General features: G+C 45.4%; 1 protein-coding gene across 8 annotated transcripts in view; it reads left to right on the top strand.

Annotated features, from left to right (window-relative positions):
• tenm3 (teneurin transmembrane protein 3) overlaps positions 1-15,216 on the top strand; it is a 796,285-nt gene that overhangs the window by 727,479 nt on the left and 53,590 nt on the right. For all 8 annotated transcript variants that reach the window (XM_085163565.1, XM_085163562.1, XM_085163563.1 and 5 more), the window contains 5 exons: positions 1,802-1,934; positions 2,104-2,232; positions 9,929-10,060; positions 10,171-10,306; positions 14,672-14,815. In XM_085163565.1, the coding sequence (XP_085019691.1) occupies positions 1,802-1,934; positions 2,104-2,232; positions 9,929-10,060; positions 10,171-10,306; positions 14,672-14,815 (674 nt within the window). The remainder of the gene's footprint in view (positions 1-1,801; positions 1,935-2,103; positions 2,233-9,928; positions 10,061-10,170; positions 10,307-14,671; positions 14,816-15,216) is intronic.

The raw sequence follows: 15,216 nt of genomic DNA, 5'->3' as shown, positions 1-15,216 counted from the left end.
ATTAATAACAGATACGATTCAATACAGAGAGGTCTGTTAATACATAGTGAGTGAGAAAGGTGACTGGAAAGGAAAAACTCAATGCATCATGGGAATCCCCCGGCAGCCTACATCTATTGCAGCATAACTAAGGGAGGATTCAGGGTCACCTGGTCCAGCCCTAACTATATGCTTTAGCAAAAAGGAAGGTTTTAAGCCTAATCTTAAAAGTAGAGATAGTGTCTGTCTCCTGAATCCAAACTGGAAGCTGGTTCCACAGAAGAGGGGCCTGAAAACTGAAGGCTCTCCCTCCCATTCTACTTTTAAATACTCTAGGAACAACAAGTAGGCCTGCAGAGCGAGAGCGAAGTGCTCTAATAGGGTGATATGGTACTACAAGGTCATTAAGATAAGATGGGGCCTGATTATTTAAGACCTTGTATGTGAGGAGCAGGATTTTGAATTCAATTCTGGATTTAACAGGAAGCCAATGAAGGGAAGCCAAAACAGGAGAAATATGCTCTCTCCTTCTAGTCCCTGTCAGTACTCTTGCTGCAGCATTTTGGATTAACTGAAGGCTTTTCAGTGAGTTTTTTGGACATCCTGATAATAATGAATTGCAGTAGTCTAGCCTGGAAGTAATAAATGCATGAACTAGTTTTTCAGCGTCACCCGGCGGGTGTGTCACCGAGTGGGGAAAAACGGTTAGACACATGAACGGGTTGGTGGTGTACCTGGGGCTTCTGTTTAGGACTACGCTTCCTTCTCACCGTTACCCAGCCTTTCCCCAGCTGCTTGGGGTCTGCCGGGGAACAGCTAGCGGGGCCTACGCTATCTTCGGCTGCACCAGCTACAGGGGCCTGGCTAGCTAAGGGTGAGAGCAGGGTGCAAAGCCGAGTCTCCAATTCAGTAATCCTGGCCTCCAGAGCTGCAAATATGCTACATTTGTTACAGATATCATTACTGCTAAAGGTGGCCGAGGAGTAACTAAACATCTGACACAATGAGCAAGAAAGTGCAGAAGGGACAGGTGAAGTAGCCATGGTGCTAACGGGTCGGCTACGAGCTAAGCTAGCGAAACAGTACAGAGACAGTGAGTGAATACTATAAATTAGGTAGTGAGTACACAGAAAGTGTGCTTCGGATGAAGCACGTGAAGATTATACTGTGAAAAAAGAATGTATTTAAAAGTTGTTAATTAAACTGCTAAGCAAATAAGCTACTCAGAAACACCACTGTGTTTGAGCAGGAACAGGAAGCGATACTATACCACAGAGCGAGCGAGCGAACACCAAGTGACAGCGCCACCCGTGTTGGTCCCCACAAGCATAGTAAACTTCCTATTGTTGGTCCCCACAAAGATACGTAAACAAACACAATGGACAGCGAACAACGGGAGAATGATATCTATATTGTGCTCTTACATTCCCACCTCAGCTCACGCAGCTTCTTTATTCTCACGTGTGAACGTGAGGGGAAGACGCTTTTTAAAATGCGCTGGGTTCACAGCGACGTAATCAGTCACTGTTGAACACACACACCTGCACACACACAAACGTGCTCACACACTCCAACTGTAGGTATGTAATGCACACAGTATATAGACACAATATGCACATCAGCACATTCACAGAATTTAATGAGCCAATTACACCGTCACAAATGAAAGTTAAAGGGTCGGGTCTTTGTCCTGCTGACAAATCCACTCTCATACTCTGTAACAGTGAATTAAGAGGATTTCCTTATTAAAGCTTGTATAATTCACACGTCTTGTTTCCCAGCACTTACTGTACACATTTGTTTGACGATGACGTGCTGACAGGTTTGATCTCCTGGCCAATGGCGGGGCATCCCTAACACTGAGCTTTGAGCGTGCTCCCTTCCTCACTCAGTACAGAACTGTCTGGGTGCCGTGGAACGTCTTCTACGTGATGGACACGCTGGTGATGAAGAAGGTGAACGACCGTTGACACTGCACTAAATATGCAGATACTATCTTTGCTTCATTTACTCTTTCTACCACAGATTTATTCGGGTTAAATGAATAATTGAATCACTGCTGTGACTGCTGAGCTCACCTTTGCATATTCAGTGACCGACACATGTCATGTCTGGCTGTTTCAGGAGGAAAATGACATTCCCAGCTGTGACCTGAGCGGTTTCATCAGACCAAGTCCTGTCATTGTTGCTTCTCCTCTGTCTACATTTTACAGAAGCTCACCTGAAGATGGCCCCATCATACCTGAAACACAGGTAATAAATCAATCAGAGGACACTTTGAGTATGATCTCTCTGTCTGTGAATAATTTTGCAATGTAAAAATAATGTAACACTTTGCGCTAGCTAACTGTGTTATACTTGGCCAACTTAAATCTTTAAGTTGAGCAGATTAAAACATGCATATTTGTTTTGAAATGTCTGTAATGTTTGTGTCCAAGATGCTGAATATGGGGACTATTTAATCTGACACTGACTCCCAGGCCTGGGGACCGTGCTCTCTCTCAAACACCTGGTTGCCAGGCTATAGCCCATATTCCAAAGAGGAGACATGGGTCTGGCCCACCTGTAGACCCAACACCTGCACAAAGTGACGTAGGGGTCACATGCAGTGACCACGGCGTGATGATTGAGACATGGAAAGTCACCTCTCTGGAGGAAAAGGAAACTGAGCTAGTGTGTAAGGTTGATAGACACCTACTAGATAGAGATGGGCTCAACTCCACAACAGCATCTTCCTGGAGAGGGCTGGACTCTTCCAGTCTGGAGTTTCCCACAGTAAGGAGCAGGGGGCTGACTTGGGTGTCTTTATATCCCCTCATCTTGCTGCCTAGTTTTACCAGGGGCCGAGACCCCTCGGACTTTTTTTGGATGTTGCTTTTTCTTCAGCAAAATCCCAAAATTTAAGCTAACAATCCATCCATCCATCTTCTTCCGCTTATCCGGGGCCGGGTCACAGGGGCAGCAGCCCAAGCAGAGAAGCCCAGACCCCCCTCTCCCCAGTCACCTCCTCCAGCTTGTCCAGTGGAACTCCAAGGCGTTCCCAGGCCAGCCAAAAGATATAATCCCTCCAGCGTGTCCTCGGTCTGCCCCAGGGCCTCCTCCCAGTGGGACATGCACCTCACACCTCACCCAGGAGGCGCCCAGGAGGCATCCTTATCAGATGCCTGAACCACCTCAGCTGGCTCCTTTTCCTGTATAGGAGCAGCGGCTCTATTCTGAGCCCCTCCCCGATGGCCGAACTTCTCACCCTATCTCTAAGGGAGAGGCCAGCCACCCTTCAGAGGAAGCTCATTTCTGCCGCTTGTATCCGCGATCTCGTTCTTTCGGTCACTACCCACAGCTCGTGGCCATAGGTGAGGGTAGGGACGTAGATCGACCGGTAAATTGAGAGCTTCGCTTTTACACTCAGCTCCCTCTTCACCACGACGGACCGGTGCAGCACCAATCCGTCTGTCGATCTCCAGCTCCCTGAGATACTTAAACTCCTCCACTTGGGGCAATAACTTGTCCCTGACCTGGAGTGGGCACTCCCCCCGTTTCCAGCTGAGTACCATGGCCTCAGATTTGACGGTGTTGATTCTCATTCCCACTGCTTCACACTCACCTGCAAACCGGTCCAGTGCGAGCTGGAGGCCCTCACCTGATGAAGCCAACAGAACCACATCATCTGCAAAAAGCAGAGATGAGATTCTGACACCACCAAAGTGAAAGCCCTCCGCCACTTGGCTGCGCCTAGAAATTCTGTCCTTAAAAATATGAACAGAACCGCTGACAAAGGGCAGCCCTGGCAGAGCCCATCACCCACCGCAAACGAGTCCGACTTATTGCCGGCAATGCGGACCAAGCTCTTGCAACGGTTCTATAAGGATCGAGCAATGGGCCAGACACCCCATACTCCCGAATCACCTCCCACAGGACCCCCCCGAGGGACGAAGGGCCAAACGCCTTCTCCAAGTCCACAAAACACATGCAGACTGGTTGGGCAAACTCCCATGCACCCTCAAGTATCATTGAGAGGATAAAGAGCTGGTCCAGTGTTCAACAACCAGGACGAAAACCGCATTGTTCCTCCTGCATCTGAGGTTCGACTAACTGACGCACTCTTAATCTGCAACACACTCAAAGGGTTTGAGTGCTCGGATGGAAATGACACAGGGCATGGGTTCTGAAAACACAAAGGGCAGAATAACAGCAAGAGGTGAAAGTAATGGGGGCCAGTAGCGACTATAATAACAGCCTGTCGTTAAAAGAAACAACTATAAGGAAGGCGGGTGTTTGTAGAGCACACTATTCCAACATTGCTGCTCATAAGGACACATTTCTAAATCGTTCAGCGTATAAACTCCACCCATCTCGTTGTTTTCACAGATTTCCATTAGCAACTATGAGGAATAAAGCTTCTAAATGAATTCAGCTACTCCACGTTAAGATTAATGTAACACTTTACAAGAAGACAGGCTGCAGCTGAAAATGAACCTACATAACATCCACTGTCACGGAGCACAGTAAGAACGTTTGTAATCATAGAACATGAAGACAAACAAAGGCAGGTGATTATAAACTGCAAGCTTTCAGAAAGTAAAAGCAGTGGTGACTGCCAGGATTTTAAATGATTATTTCATTTATTAAGGAAAGCAAACTGTTGCTCTCTGCAGCGACTGCAATCTTTGCTGTAAATGGCAAATAATTGTTCAGACTGATGTGGAGGAAGTCTGACCCTTCTTTGCAGAACTGTTTCAATTCAGCCACACAGATGCTTCAGCATGAGCTTAAACTAAGACCAGAAACGTCCCTTTTTTTGAGGCATTCAGAGGTGGACGTGCTGGTGATCTTCATCCTTCTGTGTTATCCAAGTGTGCTTCAGCCTCAGGGCATCATATCGTATGAAACAGTCCACAGAAGACGTCAAACAGATGACAGAACTTTTATATTCTTACAGCTGTGAACTCGCTTCATAATGAGTTTTTATTTAAGCAGTATGTGTTTGTCCATATAAGAAACAAAGCCAGTGTCTTTGCACATATATAGGACAGCACATCTATCTGTGTGGACACGTGTGTGTGTGTGTGTGTGTGTGTGTGTGTGTGTGTGTGTGTGTGTGTGTGTGTGTGCACACGTTTGAGTGTAGATCAAAAGCAAGCAAATGGAAAACTGCTCCTTAGCTTTTGGTGGAGCTGGCTCCATTAGAGGGAGGGCAGTGAAAAGGGCGGCCTTAAAGGGATGAAATGGATCTGTAATGAATGCTAAATGCCAGCTAATGAAAAGGCAATAGTGCAGCTGAGAAGTATAACACTCCAAATGGAGTTTTCCCTCAGGACTTTTTTTCAACGTAGTCTCAATCAGCTCTTCTCCCTCTCCCTTTTCAGAAGTCTTCTCAGCTTCTGTTGCTTGTAGATCATTTACCTCACATCGCTAGGACAGGAATCCTTTTTGTCTCATTTGGAGTTTAATTGTGTATCTTTTTAAATGTTTATTGACAGACCCCTGAAATGCTGTAGTTTAGACCTTAAAAGTACAAACATTGAGACAGACAAACTCGTACCTCTAGATTTGTGGAAGTAAACTGGAGCAGGTGGAAGAATCACAAGCAAATCAGGAACATGCAGTCTCTGCTGTGTAACTGGAAACTCAATCTTCTTTTCTATTGTTTTGTATTCAATAACTTCTTTTGGTTCTAACTCCATGGTAGTCATTAGTAGGGATGGGTACCGGTATCTGGTGCCATGATGGCACCGGTTCTGACATAAACGGTAGTAACCAGACCGAAAAGCAGCGCACATTTCAGTGCTTTTTTTTGGTGCTTTTTTTCCTGAGCTGTGATACACTTTGGATTCTAGCCAATCATTTTACGTTTCCGAGGATAGTAGGCGGGTCCAGGTATGTACGTTCTTTTAGAGCAGAGCTACAGATTAAAAACGCCCAAGGCGAAGCGGTCAAAGTCTGGCTGTACTTCACAGCAAAAGATGCAAACTCAGCAGCTGCAACAAGTGCTTTAAGCTGATACTGTGATACTGTCAAAGGAGGTAACACCTCAAATCTGATGAAACACCTGGCGACGCATAGCGTTTTTTTAAAAGCCGAGAAATGCACCGTATTTAATAGCTTGCTGCGAGACCTCACACCGAGCACATCTACTGTGGGTGTGGTTCCTGTTATCGGACCCCGAGTTAGCAACATCCCCCAAAAACCCGAAGAGGAGAGTCCTGGCCCCTAGCCCTGCCAGTGTAGCAGAAATGATGATGATGATGATGCAGCAGCAGCCGTTCTTCTCTGCTTGAGTAGCTTAATGTTGTTCGTGTGTAATTTACGTTGAGTAGGCTAACCACGTTATTACATTAATGCATGTAAGGTGAACTAGCAAACATCATCATAGCTACATGCGGCTGTCTTCTTGTTTGATGGCAGATACTCCCTTCACCCTGGACAAAAAGGCTAAAATGACCAAAGGAAAAGTGGAAAACAGTTAAACATGAGAGGTTTTTGGACAAAGTTTGTGTTTTTTCCATTGTTTAAGCTGCTTCCAGCCAAGAGTGATACCATATATGCCCCATAGCTGCAGAAAAGGCTAACATTGTTATCTTTTTACAAAAAAACAGCTGAACATGAGAGGTTTTTGGACCAATTTTGTGTTCTCCATTCTTTAAGCACCGGTTCGAGCACCGGTTCGAGCACCGTTTAAGCACCGGCACCGTTTCAAAAGCACCGGTTTGGCACCGGTATCGGATAAAACCTAAACGATACCCATCCCTAGTCATTAGGCACTAGGCAGAGCTTTGCAGGGGGGCAATGTCAAAAACTTTAGGACCAACTCCTGTGACCTGCACGTATTTTTGGTTCTGGGAAAAGAACCATAAAAACCTTATCAGATTTAAATGTGGCTGATCGTCTTCGATGGCATGTCCAGACAGCTTCCAGCTGCTAATTTTAATCTAGCTCTCTAATTTGTGACTGCTTACATTCCTGCATTGCATTTGCACCACAAACATCAGTTTCTCTTCACAATCAAAATGTGACTCAACTGCAGACTTTCATCTTTATTTATGTTTAACAAAAGTCTTACATTAACTCAGTGGTTCTCAAACGTTTCACATCATCCTCACATGACAGGAAGAAAGATTTTCACGCCTCATCTAAACAATGACAGAAAAGCCGAGCTGCAACTTTATTTGGGTAATAAACTCATTCACGATGAATCCTTCAGCAATTTCTGTTTGAAACAAACATCTTTCATTTCAAACAGCTCTTTGTAGCTTTTGTCGCTGCCCTGCTTCATGAGTCTGAACGTGAACGTTGCCAAACATGCAATAAAGTTCAGTGTTGGTCTTATAAAACTTGTGAACAGAGATGAAAAATATATAACTTAGTGAGTTTTTGACTGCAGAGCTGTGGCGGGGCGTGGTCTGCGGCGTGGCGGTGGGGGAGGCGGGCGCACATGAGCGGCCTCCGCAATCACGCCTCACGGCTTAAAACAGAACGACCTGGGTCCTGTCGTTGCTGTTGGTGTTCGTAGGCTGTAGCTGGAAAGCTGCAGGCGAGTGTAAGTCGACAGACGCAATAAAGAAGAGTAGTGAAAAGTGCGAACACGTGGTCGGGTCGCTCGTGCCCCAGTCCTGAGTTTCAGCATCACTGCAAACGATGCGCGACAGACCCGTTTGCACTTTTCAGTACACTTCTTTATTGCGGCTGTCGACGTACACACGCCTGCAGCTTAACGTAACTGCTGCAAATGTCTTCTTTCCGCCATAGAAGTGATTCCGATGGTAAACAGTAGTTCTGCCAGGTAACCTGCACCACACCTGTCAGAGCCCTCACCCCAGCAGTGGGGCGTGCTGTCTGAGAACAGCGTGCATTAACTGTTCATTATTAATGGCATTTTTATACATAATCTCATATTGAGAATCTCCGAGGTAAATGGACAGTTCACTGACAAGCAGCGGCATGCCCAGGTGCCTATGTCCTGATTATTGTCTGACAAAAGAAGTCGATAAAATATCTGGAACTGATTCAGTGTGTTAAACGTTTATTTAGTAGCTGCTCGCTCCCAGTTTGAGGTCCCAATGTACGTTGATGCAAGTGAAGTGCAATTGTTTCTTGGGTTTCTAAATTAAACTTAGTCGAGAACACCAAAGTCTAAAACAGAGGCTTTATAGCAAGGTGCAAACCACTGGTTACACTCAAGAACAAAAAGACAAGATTAGATTTTGCCAGAAAACAACTGAAAGACTGAATGTTTGGACATGAAACCAAGCTGAACCTGTACAAGGATGTTAGGAAGAAAAAATGAATAAATAAAGAACATGAAGAAAGTGAAGGGAGCAGAATTATGGCATGAATATGCAAGGCTGTCAATTGTACTGGGCTATTAAGTTGCATGCACACTGGGACTGTGATTGTTGGTTCTGGTTGCCTGGGTGAAGCTCGAGCAGCTCATATGTCGATCAGTGGATTGACATATGAGACATATTGACATATCCCCTCAGCTGCAGGGGACGGGTAAAGCAGTGGGTTCAGTGGACAGTGCCAGGGAAGGCTGGCCAACACAGCTGATGTCATCACTCTAACCACATCTACCCTATTTCAAAGGGACAGAGGAGACAGGTGGTCTGAAGAAGGAGTAAAAGAGGCCATCTCTTCTCACTGTGGACAGCCATCATTGAACACACAGTTGGCTCACTTTGGCTATCAGTAAGGTCACAGAAGTATCGTTATGATCTGTTTTATGTCTTTGTGCGTGAGATCCACCTTTGGCGATCGACCGTATTGAAGCTTCATTTATTTTTATTTTTTATAGTTCTAGGTAAACTGAATAGCATTTCATTTACAGCAGTTGCATTAATTCAATTCAATTTTATTTATATAGCGCCACATCAAAACAAAAGTCGCCTCAAGGCGCTTCATAGATACAGAGAAAAACCCAACAATCATATGACCCCCTATGAGCAGCACTTTGGCGACAGTGGGAAGGAAAAACTCCCTTTTAACAGGAAGAAACCTCCAGCAGAACCAGGCTCAGGGAGGGGCGGGGCCATCTGCTGCGACCGGTTGGGGTGAGAGAAGAAAGACAGGATAAAAGACATGCTGTACAGTACACATTAGTACACACTTTTCTGGTCATTCACACATCCATCCATCCATCCATCCGCTTCCGCTTATCCTTTTCAGGGTCGCGGGGATCACTGGAGCCTATCCCAGCTGTCATAGGGCGAGAGGCGGGGTACACCCTGGACAGGTCGCCAGTCTGTCGCAGGGCCAACACACAGGGACAGACAACCATCCACACTCACATTCACACCTATGGGCAATTTGGATTATCAATTAACCTATCCCCACAAGCTGCATGTCTTTGGACGGTGGGAGGAAGCCGGAGTACCCGGAGGGAACCCACGCAAACACGGGGAGAACATGCAAACTCCACACAGAAAGACCCCGACCTGAGGGTGGAATTGAACTCAGGACCTTCTTGACGTGCGGCAACAGTGCTAACCACAGTGCCACCGTGCTGCCCTATGTCATTCACACATATAAATGAAAATAAATCTAGCTTGTCCAATACTGTGAACCACTTAGAGTTGGAAAATAGATTGAAATAGAGTTTTTAAATGGGGCGTCTTGTAATCGGAAGGTTGCCGGTTCGAGCCCGGGCTCCAACGGTCTCGGTCGTTGTGTCCTTGGGCAAGACACTTCACCCGCTGCCTACTGGTGATGGTCAGAGGGCTCGGTGGCGCCAGTGTCCGGCAGCCTCGCCTCTGTCAGTGCGCCCCAGAGCGGCTGTGGCTACAATGTAGCTGCCATCACCAGTGTGTGAATGTGTGTGTGAATGTGTGGATGACTGAATGTAGTGCTAAAGTGCTTTGGGGTCCATAGGGACTAAGTAAAGTCAAATCCAGGCCATTTAGCATTTGGATCCGTGGGTGCTGATGTGTCTGCTGTGTTTCGTTTCCTTCTGTAGGTTCTACAAGAACAGACATCAATACCTGGCAGTGATCTAAACCTGATCTACCTGAGCTCCAGAGCAGCAGGATATAAACCAGTGCTGAAAGTCACCATGACGCAGACATCAATACCTTTCAATTTGATGAAGGTGTGATAAGTGATATTTCCCAACATTTCAAGTTACAGCTAAGACAAATGCCCACCGTTACTGTTTTCTGTGGATTAATCAGTGAAGTTAACCCTTTCCTGTCAATCCAGGTTCACCTGATGGTGGCAGTGGTGGGCCGCCTCTTCCAAAAATGGTTCCCTGCACAACCAAATCTGTCATACACATTCATCTGGGACAAGACAGATGCCTATGGCCAGCGTGTCTATGGACTGTCAGAGGCAGTCGGTAAGTTTGTACGAATAGAAAATACAGGCGGTTTTGGGGTTTTGCTATAAGGGTTGGTATATGAAGAATCCTCAGCATCTCATATAGGGCTTTAAACAGTGTCACTGCCACTCTGCATGAAACAGCATTAGTTTAATCACGTTTGCAGACACTTTTCTAACAATCTCATCTTTTTCTTTAGTCTGCCTGAAAATCTTCCTTAAATTGTTTATCTGAAGTAGTTAATTTGTTAGTTTCTTAAAAGTGTTTTGAAACTTACAACATGTAAGATTCTCTTTTCACTCATAAATGCAGAGGCTTGTTTTTCCCATCATCTGATGCGGTGTGTCTAAAGCACCAAAACTTTTCATTTTTAAAAACATTTTTTTAAATGTTACTGTTTTACTTTAAGAGTTAAGAACCAACAACAGCAGCGACATCAACAAGGAGCTCTTTCTATGAGAACTTGAAGTTCCACCTGTTGCTCAGGGGACAAAGCTAAATGGCCATACGAACTCCTCCATGTTAAATATAAATCCGGATGCCATCGTTGCCTTTGCTGTCTCACCTGGACCGTGGTACTGACACTCACTAGTCTCCAGTAGAGCTGGGCGATGGAACAATAACGATATGTATTGCGAAATAACTTTTTCTCAATAGAAAAATTAAACTATTGCGATAGACCTCACCGCTCTTGTCCTCTTAAAAAAAAAAAAGAACAGCCAATCCAAATTAAGTAGCGCAGAGCCAAACCAATCACAGCCGCAGCGTCACGTCACGTGACTTATTACGTACAGCACAAGTGCCAAGCCGCACAAGTGTATTTGTTTGGGAAGCAGCCAGCCGCCGTGACGCCCGGGTAATGGAGGAAATGAGTGCCGACTAGAGAAAAATCAACCGAGAGCGTGACCGAAGGTTACCGAAGAGAAAACAGATGATGGTTCCAATGCCGAGAGATTGTTGAACGGAAGAGCCACAGAAGTTCTGTAGTGTGAAGGTATTTCGGCTATTTCAAGTCTGACAAAAACAGAGTAGCGCACTGTAAATGTGCCAAAAGCAACTCTGGAAATCCAATAAACATGCTCAGTCTCTGACTGGAAGCGCTAATTCATCATTCGGCTTTTGTCGACTGAAGTAACTGTTAAAACTGTTTGAAAAGCTCAGCTGTACAACAAGGAGAGATCGAGAATTTCCTTTTAGTTCTCAGTTTATTTAAACAAACTAAGATTTATTTTTAGAATTAATATTTTGTTTCTAAGTGGAATTGACAATTTAGTCTGTTTCGTTTGTTCTATTTTGAAACTTAAACGCTTTAGCGGCTGCCTTTTGTGTAGTTTGCAATATTTGCCTTTATTTATCTGAAAAAGTCTCATGTTCCTTAAGCACATCTACCCTGTTGAACTTATTATGGGAAATAAATATTTAAATCAAAACAAGCTGCTGATTATTTCACATTTTACTTGTGAGCAACAGCACATTTAAATCTTACAAATATAGTCATTTGGCTTATATCGTGATATATATCGTTATCGCCTGAAATGAAGAAAACATATCGTGATATGAAAAAATCTTATATCGCCCAGCTCTAGTCTCCAGCCTCCTTCCTTCTGCTGAGTGTACAGTCTCAGAGTGCTGGACGTGTGGTCAGGAGTTTCCTCGTCTTAGATGTCAGTGGCTTCCATCGCCTCCTTTGGCCAGCTTATTATCCCAGCAGGGTACCTGATCACGGGCAGGGTGTGGGTGTTGTTCTTCTTATTCAGCTGACTCCTCAGGACTTGCCTGACCCTCTGCAGGTACTTGGTGGTTGCAGCTTTCCCAGCGGCCTCTTCATGGTTCCCATTTGCTCGTGGGATCCCCGGGTACTTGTAGCTGTCCTCGATGTCTGCAATGTTGACATCTGGTAGCTCGATCCCCTCGGTTCTGACTACCTGACTACTACACTTCTCCAGTCTGAATGACATTACAGAGTTGTTGCTGTATATCAGTGAATCAATGTCTCGTTCATGCTTGGCATACAGCTTGATGCCATCCATGTAGAGGAGTTGTTACTAGTTGTTTCGCTGTGCTCATCCTATGCATGTAACCCCTTCTGCTGGGATTACTTGCGTAGTAGCAACAACAGTGCCCTATTTTCATCTCTTGCCCACTTATGCGATCTTGTTCCAGTAGCCCGTTTCTCATCAGTATGTCCTGTTTCCTCAACAACTGATGCACCTTGTTAATCTTGGCAACATCTTAGTCGGTATAGCTTCATTTTTATGTCTCTCACTCATGTCCAAGGTAGGCTTGGTTAGCATCGGGGAGGGCTTGTCTTGCCTAGAGCCGCTTACTGGATACAGACGCCCCGCCATCACTGGACACATCTTTTGATTTAATGGTTTTTCTTTATTAAAAATTGATGTATAACTCTAAATATTATATTTTAGCTTCCACTCTTTGCTTTGTTGACAGCGCTGCAAACCCTCGGCCTTCTCTCAACGAGCTTCATGATGTAGTCTCTTGAAATGGTTTCACTTCACAGGTGTGCCTGTCAGGGTTCATTGGGGGAGTTTCTTGCCTTCTAAATGGAGTTGGGACCATCAGTTGTGTTGTGCAGCAGTCAGGTTGGTGCACAGCTGACAGGTCTGTTTGACGACTGTTAGAATTCATATTATGGCAACAACCAATCAGCTGAGTAAAGAGAAACAACAGCCCATCATGACGTTAAGGACTGAAGGTCGGTCCGTCTGGAAAATTACTAAAATCAAGCGCTTTACACTACATTCAGTCATCCACCGATTCACACACACATTCACACACTAGTGATGGCAGCTACATTGTTATGTTCAAATAGCTGCTAAGAAACCACTACTGAGGAAAAGCAACACGCAGAAGAGATTTATTTGGGCCCAGAAACTCAAGGAGTGGACATTAGGCCATCTGTGCTTTGGTCTGATGAGTCCACATTTCAGAGCTTTGGTTCCACCTGCCGTGTCTGTGGGCAGAATAAACAAACTGATGGTCTCTACATGCATGGTTCTCACTGTGAAGCATGGAGGAGGAGGTGCGATGGTGTGGGGGGGCTCTGCTGATGACACTGTTGATGATTTATGTGGCCTGGCCTCCACAGTCACCTGACCTTAACCCAACTGAGATGGTTTGGGATGAGCTGGAGCGCAGAGTGAAGGCGAACAGGCCAACAGGTGCTCAGCATCTCTGAACTCCTTCACGACTGTTGGAAACCAACAAGTGACGACCTCATGAAGCTCATGGAGAGGATGCCAGGAGTGAGCAAAGCAGGAATCGAAGCAAAGGCTGGATAATAGGAAGAATCTAAAATATAAAACATGTTTTTTTTGTTTACTGCATAATAATGAATGTGTTCATTCATCATTTTGATGCCTTCAGTGGGAATCTACAATCAAATAGAAAACCAAGAAAAACTTTAAATGAGAGGCTGTGTCCAAACTTTTGACTGATAGTGTATCTGATATGTTTTCCAAAAGAGACTCAGGCGCAGGCCAGGGTATTCCTTTAAGCGAAGAACAGTGCGTTTATTCACAGTGAACACAATCACCACGTGGCTATATACAACGTGCAGGGGAAACGGGTCCGGGTCGCCAGGGTCCGTGGGAAACAGGGTTAGGGGAAAAGGTGCTCCACACTTTCTGTACAAAAGCTCCTCCTCAGTCACTCCTCTCAGAATCCGGTTCCAAAAACGATCTAAACACAAAAGGTCGGGTTAGCGGGATAATAACAAAGGGCTTTCAAGACACAGGTTGGCAGATACACAAGTTTGACTGACGCTGACAGCTCAACGATCCAGCGAAGACTAGTGCAGACTCGCCATCTTATTAAGTAGTGCAGTAATCAGCTGGGACCAGCGGGCGGTGCGGTGATGAGAGCAGGTGTGTGGGCCAGCAGCGGGAGCCCGCAATGAGCGTCGCCGTGGCGAGAGAGAGAGAGCGAGAGAGAGAGCAAACAAACCACAAACACATTGCCTAATAGAGGGTCGACCAGCGGGGCACAGGGACCATGACAGTATCTGAATACTGAAAGCTGATGTTACAGAGGCTCTGGCACCAGTCATGTATTTCAAATGTGCAACATCACAGCACGTGATGGTGCTGAGGAAGCAGCACTAAAAAGCTTCCTATACATACTCAGCTGTACTGGCTAATAGTGTGTGTGTGTGTGTGTGTGTGTGTGTAAAAATGAAGGCTCTCAGTGAACCGACATCAGGACTCACTGCATGTTGCAAAAGCAAACAAAAGCAGTGACTCACTGTGGTGCTGGGTGCTCGTGTTACAGGCCCGTGTATAGACCTGGGTTCTTCCTGTTTGGTTTGAAAATGAACAAAGGGAAGGATTAACTATGTGGACTCACCTGAAACTCTGTGTCTAACAGTGTCCGTAGGTTTTGAATATGAGTCCTGCCTGGATCTCATCCTGTGGGAGAAGAGGACGGCGATCCTACAGGGCTATGAGCTGGATGCTTCCAACGTGGGAGGATGGACGCTGGATAAGCATCACATCCTGGACGTACAGAATGGTAGGATGTACATTATATTCAGCGTTACTGAACTATACACAGCAATGTGTGACAAACAGTCCTACTAATATTAATGTTCATGCAGGCTTTAGTCAAGAGAGTAGGGAAAAGTCGCTAACTTTGCCTTTCTTACTCGCTCCTCACCAATCAGATCTGATCATTTGTAATGAAGGCGGCGCTGGGCTGTCGGCTGTCTATGCTTTTAACTGACTGGTTTGAATATGATGCATGCAAAGTCCAAATGAGCAGACAGCAGCATTAGCAGCCACATTTCTGTAGCTTTGTGCTGAATTTGTCTTGTTAAGATACAACGATCCTGTAAAGCACGTTTATAAAATACATGTTAAAGGCTTTTCATCCTTCACCCTCTCCAGCAGCTCCCTCGCTGAACTCTCTCTGTC

This window comes from Neolamprologus multifasciatus, chromosome 6 (assembly GCF_963576455.1).
Source record: "Neolamprologus multifasciatus chromosome 6, fNeoMul1.2, whole genome shotgun sequence".
NCBI lineage: Eukaryota > Metazoa > Chordata > Actinopteri > Cichliformes > Cichlidae > Neolamprologus > Neolamprologus multifasciatus.
Note: the sequence above shows the minus strand (reverse complement) of the source record. Positions and strands in the feature narration are given on the sequence as shown.